Source organism: Nannobrachium achirus (assembly GCF_963921795.1).
Source record: "Nannobrachium achirus genome assembly, chromosome: 10".
NCBI classification, from domain to species: domain Eukaryota; kingdom Metazoa; phylum Chordata; class Actinopteri; order Myctophiformes; family Myctophidae; genus Nannobrachium; species Nannobrachium achirus.
Window position 1 is genome coordinate 20,404,440 of NC_137819.1, and position 6,866 is coordinate 20,411,305.

The window sequence follows — 6,866 nt, forward strand, 5'->3', positions numbered from 1 at the left end:
CTTTTTTTGGATAAAATACAAACGTTGTAATATTACAACAGTGGGCCTTAGAGGGTTAAACAGCTTTTTACTGTCAACCTCTCCCTCCCAAGGTTCCACACTGATTGATGGTGGAGACATAATTACCTCTCTTTATCGTTTTTAGCATCAAATCACAGAAATTTGAACTACTGAGTGGGTTACTTGTGACGTGTCACACATTCAGTGCTCTTCATTTCTATAGTTGAGAAATTGTAATTGCTTTGCGAATGGCAGGCATGTTGTTTGGTCTTTTCTTTCATGTGCAAATGATGTGGAGCAATTATTCTACACATTAAATGAAGAAAACAAGCATATTTTGTTACATGCATTTCTCTGTAAGAGGGTCAAGCCCCTACACTAGTATTATAATGATATTGTTTTCCACGTGCATTCATTTCCAGGCTGATCATCTTGATGTGAACGGTGCACAAACTATTTATTTCAGAGGTTCAGAGGTTAGGATGTAATTTCAGTGGAAAAACCTCCCACCTGAGAAAAGGAAAAGAGTATGTACCGCGCGTGTGTGCGTGCGGCATGCTCGGGGTGGGCCCTAGTTTAAAAAAAAAAAAAGTTTGTGAGACGTCTCAAATAACGTGTGTGTGTGTGGAAATGCACGTTGTTTTTTTATTTTATGGAAGCTGCACATCCACCGTTTAATCAACAAAATGTCCCCTCTCCCCTTCCCTCCAGCTTCAGGAAGGTCCTCTGGTGGTGCGTCACTTCCAGTTCCTGCGCTGGTCACCGTACCGTGACGTTCCCGACTCCAAGAAGGCCTTCCTCAGCCTGCTGGCCCAGGTGCACAACTGGCAGGAGGAACGAGGAGAGGGACGCACCATCGTCCACTGCCTGTGAGTCCATGTGCTGGTCACTTTCGACCCATCTGCTGACACATTCTGACAAGGCCTCAGACTCTTTAGCATTTTCCTTATGGTTCACTTTGAAGTTAACTGTGTGTGTGCGTGTGCGTGTGCGTGTGTGTGTGTGTGTGTGTGTGTGTGTGTGTGTGTGTGTGTGTGTGTTGGGAACAGGAACGGAGGTGGTAGAAGCGGTACTTTCTGTGCCTGCACCATGATCCTGGAAATGATTCGCCATCACAGAGTGGTCGACGTGTTCTTTGCTGCCAAAACGCTGCGCAACTCAAAGCCAAACATGGTGGAGACCATGGTGAGCCAAAGTTTCTGTTTGAAATTATTATTATCCTGTTGAAAGCGTAATAATCTCTCTGCCTTATCTTTTTTCTGGCCTGGGCTGTCTGTTCAGCCAAGTGTGATGTGTCACATCCACATATTGTAAGTGTCCTGGCCTGTTATATCTAGGGATGGGACGATATGAACATTTCATATCACGATTATTGTGACCAAAGAAATGGCTATTTACGATATTATCGCAATAATATATCCCCAAAGTATCCTCAACATCCATTATCCTGGGGCAGAACATTTGCCAAAAAATAACAGATCTACAAGCTCACAGCGCGACGCGGCTATTTTTGGGAAAGAGATTTGGTCGAGAGTGAAAAAATGAACGTATATTAAGTATGTGTCCAATAGAGGGTTTAAATGTACCAGATATGCAACTCAGCAAATAAAAGGTGAATTGATCCCAGTGCATGATGGAGGACGATTTCACGATTAATTAAATCTCCACGATACGATTATCGTAAGTGTTTTTTATCACGATAAACGATAATATCGCTTATCGGCACATCCCTAGTTATAGTACATCCCGTTTCATCATCACACACACACTTTATGAAATTATCATAACATTTCTCTATAGGAGAGTGGGCTGGCCCTCTTTAGCTCTTTTGTAGGCTGAGTAATTGGTCCATGTTTATTCATAAGGTTCTAGTGAAACAGCTACCGTCTTACTTATTCAGATACCTTGTCCAGCAGACTGATTCATATGACTGGCTGGCTTCGCACACAGAACACAGTTCTAGCTGCTGTGCCTCCAGGCTGTAGCAATAGCATACTCCAACTGAACAGTGAGTTTCCCCCCGGCATCGGCAGGTCGATGAGAACAAAATGACGTCATTCCGGAACAAAAGAACTTCGCTAGTCCTTTGCTGGCGTTCAGTTCTGCAGCTTTTGCACATCCGAGATTTTCCAACTAAAGCCGAACATCATGCGGGATGGATTGGTCGGTCGGACACTTAATGCGATTTGCATTGTTTTTTATTTCTGCACTCAGCACTGTCAGCAATGTACCATGAATGCCTGTCTCAGGAGGTTAGGAGGTACAAACCTCTGCAGTATCGATCTGAGGGACTACAAACACAGGTAGCAATTTGCTTAATGTAGCGAGAGATGGCACACGATTTGTCCACTCTGTCTGTCGCCAAAAACTGCAAAATCTCCAAGGCAAATTATGGCAAAAGCAGTGAAAGCACATCAGAGGTTGATGTAAATAAACTCTGAAGATCCATGGTCTAATTTTGTGTTTGATACAGCCTTAAAGGACGACTTTGCCTCTTCCTATCTTCATATAATAGGTCCTCACTAATGTTCATAATAAAATAGCACCATTTTTTCTACTCTGTCCAAGTCTCTTAGGAGAGCTGTTGGAAGTTCAGAAACCCATCATTGTTTGATAGATTTTTTGAAAAAAGGTTTTGATTTTTATTATCAGTCCTCAGCTGGAAACTGCCAATGATCTGGTCTGTTCAGTTATCCATAACCTAGGTGCGAGTGAATCACGTTTGTCATATTAGTACTATTCATTATTGTTTGTTGCCAAAATGAATTCGCCCCCGCTCTAAAAAAGCCAGCTCCCCCATAGCCCCCATAGCCCCCCCAGTCACAATTCTCTGGAGCCGCTGCTGGATTCCCCATTGATGATGGCTTTCTGAACTGCCCACAGCTCTCCTCTGAGACACAGACCGAGTAGAAAAAAGATTATGCTATTTTATCATGAACATGAGTGAGGACCAATTATATGAAGATAGGTTGAAAAGTGGTGAAATCGTCCTTTCTGTACACAGTTAGGTTAAAACATTATGGGCCCTATTTTTGCCAAGCTAAACCCTAAACACCTAAACTTTTTTGCCTTTTTTTTTACCATTTTGAAAAACATTTTCACATCTATCTATAAATGCGAGAAGTCTCTGCGTGTGTGTGTGTGTGTGTGTGTTTGTAATCCGCGTATCTCGAGAACCGTTCGTCCCACCGGCTTCAGATTCGGCACGCGCGTTCCCCGCCGCGGCACGGAGTGCAGTGCCGGGTCTCGACCCGACCCGACGCGCGGTTTTCCCAAACCGGCGCGAAACGTTCGGAATCTCCTTATGCGGGGTTGATTGTTGACATCAGGCTGTTTCTGAGGAAATCGGAGAAAGCTCTGACTCATTGTGACATCACTTCATAAAAGGCTCTGACATCACGTACGCCACATGAGTCAACAAAAAATCTCTGTGAGTGTGTATGTATGTAGGTAATCCACGTATCTCGAGAACCGTTCGTCCCACGGGCACGCGCGTTCTCCATATGGGCATAAAATGAATGCCCCCATATGAGAACCGTTCGTCCCACGGGCACGCGCGTTCCATCCCACGGGCACGCGCGTTCTCCATATATGGGCATAAAATGAATGCCCCCATATATGGGCATAAAATGGATAAAGGGACACAGACAGACAGATTCAGAGATCTCCGAGAACCGTTCGTCCCACGGGCACGCGCGTTCCGTCCCACGGGCACGCGCGTTCTCCATATATGGGCATAAAATGAATGCCCCCATATATGGCCACGGCACGGAGTGCAGTGCCGGGTCTCGACCCGACCCGACGCGCGGTTTTCCCAAACCGGCGCGAAACGTTCGGAATCTCCTTATGCGGGGTTGATTGTTGACATCAGGCTGTTTCTGAGGAAATCGGCGAAAGCTCTGACTCATTGTGACATCACTTCATAAAAGGCTCTGACATCACGTACGCCACATGAGTCAACAAAAAATCTCTGTGAGTGTGTATGTATGTAGGTAATCCACGTATCTCGAGAACCGTTCGTCCCACGGGCACGCGCGTTCTCCATATGGGCATAAAATGAATGCCCCCATATGAGAACCGTTCGTCCCACGGGCACGCGCGTTCCGTCCCACGGGCACGCGCGTTCTCCATATATGGGCATAAAATGAATGCCCCCATATATGGGCATAAAATGGATAAAGGGACACAGACAGACAGATTCAGAGATCTCCGAGAACCGTTCGTCCCACGGGCACGCGCGTTCCGTCCCACGGGCACGCGCGTTCTCCATATATGGGCATAAAATGAATGCCCCCATATATGGGCATAAAATGGATAAAGGGACACAGACAGACAGATTCAGAGATCTCCATATATGGGCGTGAAATGGACGCAAATAGACAGATATCTCCATATATGGGCATATATGGGCAGACGTACGCCACATGAGTCAACAAAAAATCTCTGTGAGTGTGTATGTATGTAGGTAATTCGCGTATCTCGAGAACCGTTCGTCCCACGGGCACGCGCGTTCTCCATATATGGGCATAAAATGAATGCCCCCATATGAGAACCGTTCGTCCCACGGGCACGCGCGTTCTCCATATATGGGCATAAAATGAATGCCCCCATATATGGGCATAAAATGGATAAAGGGACACAGACAGACAGATTCAGAGATCTCATACGGCATAAAGGGACACAGACAGACACACAGACAGACGGATACAGAGATCTCCATAAATGGGCATAAAATGGACGCAAATGGCATATATGGGCATAAAATTTACGCAGAATCACAAAGATCTCCATATACGGGCATAAAGGGACACAGACAGACAGATTCAGAGATCTCCATATATGGGCGTGAAATGGACGCAAATAGACAGATATCTCCATATATGGGCATATATGGGCATAAAATGGACCCAGAACTATATCTGCAGTGATCTCCATATATGGACATAAAATGGACGCTGACAGACAGACAGATAACAGATATCTCCATATATGGGCATAAATGGACACAGGCAAACAGATGGTCAAAACGGGTCCTATGACAACAGGTATAATGGGGTTTGCATTAAAGGGCGGGGCATTCATTCCCTATTTACGTTGTTCCGAGTTGGCCAGGTCGCCGACTAGACAGCTTCTAGTAGTTCAAATAGCTGATCTACAAGCTCACAATGTGTCGATGTAAATCGACAATTTGATGAATTTTAAAATGTTTTTTCAAAATGGTTAAAAAAAGGCAAAGTAGTTTAGCGATTAGGGGTTTAGCATGGACGAAAATATGGCCCTACATATAAAAAATACATTTGTGTGTGTGTTTCAGGAGCAGTATCGGTTCTGTTATGAACTGGCCCTGGAGTACCTGGACTGCCTGGAGGTCAGATAACATTGATCCTCGACCACTAGAGGGTGCTACTGGGTCTAGCGCACAGTCTGGCCCCTTGGTCTGGCGTCCCCGGGTCGGTGGGACTTGAACCCTCGGCTCCTCAGTCCTTGTACACAGCTCTGGATGTTGTCTTTTAAATGCCTGGATCAAACATGACCTCTACGTTAATGACACTGAGAAAAAAACCTCACTGGACAGCCTTGTACAACGCTATACTAATGACACCCTTCTTTACTGATGACGATACCTTTTTCTCTGCAACCTGTACGCTTTGGTGCCACTAAATGCGCGCCAAAACCCAGAGGAACACTTGACCAGAGGAAATGGACGCAAACAGCCTGTGTTCATTCTTTCTTTGAGTGGCAGTCGTCGCGGTGAGCTGACCGCGCGCTCCCGCCACCGTTTTTAACCCCCGGAGTAACAACAACATCCCGTGACCTCGACGACACTGTACTTTAATGGAGTCGTTGCACTGTAACAATGGTTGTCGTAATGTGAAGTGTTTGTTATGATACTTGCCTACATTTGTGGAAGATCCAATGACCATTTTTCCATAACCAGAGTATTATACGCACACTCGGCGAGTGAGACAGGTGTGTGTGTGTGTCGCGTGTTTTGTTTGCAGAGGAGACGCTAAACATCTGGAAGGGCATCGCTGTCCGGAGTGCCGCTCCGCACCCAACAGTCTGTCCAGGGACGTGCAGAGAATGTTAGAGAGGCAGGAGCTGACATTTCTAAAAGGGCCTTTTGGTGGAAATATCGAAAATAGCAGACCTCCAAGCTAACGCGTCGCGCTAAATCGTCTATTTTTGGTGAGTGATACCACACTGAACTAAGCATAATCAAGTCAATACTGGAGATGTGGCGTAACGGCATGGATTTCTACACAGAGATGGCAATTATTTCAACATAAGATGCTGCAGTCAAGTTCAGGAGAGTTTGGACAAGGCAATTCTCTGGCATGGAATGGAGGCATTTGTATTTCTTTCACCACAGTAAAAACTACATTTATGGTCTGGAAAGGGCACTTTTTACAGACAGATAAAAGGGCAGGGGCTTGAGCACCCTTTGATGTCTATGTGTGCACGTGCCTGAGTCTGTCTATTCGGGACTCTGGCACGTTGTCACCATGACGTGAACAGGGACATTCAGTATACCTCAATGTGGACTGTGGAAGATGTGATCTCTGTCCCGCCCATAGAGGTGCCAACGCTGCTCTCTCCAGCACCACAGTCTGTTAAAAAGAAACACCTCCCTCCACCCAATACTGGGGCACCGGTGGCCCCTAGTGGTCAAGGCACATACCACATAATAATGGTCTCAAATGCAGCCTTGACACCCAAGTCACAGGTTCGATTCCAGAGCCCGGCGGCCTTTTTACTGCGTGTCACTCCCCCATGTCTCTCTCCCTGTTTCCTGTCACCCTTCCACTGTACTATCCAGAAAATATCTTTAACAGAAAAAAGGGGGGAAGAAACACCTCCAGCCC

At 46.0% G+C, this 6,866-nt stretch overlaps 1 protein-coding gene across 1 annotated transcript in view; it reads left to right on the forward strand.

Annotated features, from left to right (window-relative positions):
* The window catches only part of LOC308293341 (receptor-type tyrosine-protein phosphatase U-like), a gene marked incomplete at its 5' end in the record, with an annotated part of 208,359 nt that extends 202,913 nt beyond the window's left edge, over positions 1-5,446 (forward strand). Inside the window, 3 exons of the mRNA XM_080735808.1 lie at positions 712-869; positions 1,050-1,185; positions 5,315-5,446. Coding sequence (XP_080591934.1) covers positions 712-869; positions 1,050-1,185; positions 5,315-5,377 — 357 coding nt within the window. The 3' untranslated portion in view covers positions 5,378-5,446. The remainder of the gene's footprint in view (positions 1-711; positions 870-1,049; positions 1,186-5,314) is intronic.
* Between the last annotated feature and the right edge of the window lie 1,420 nt (positions 5,447-6,866).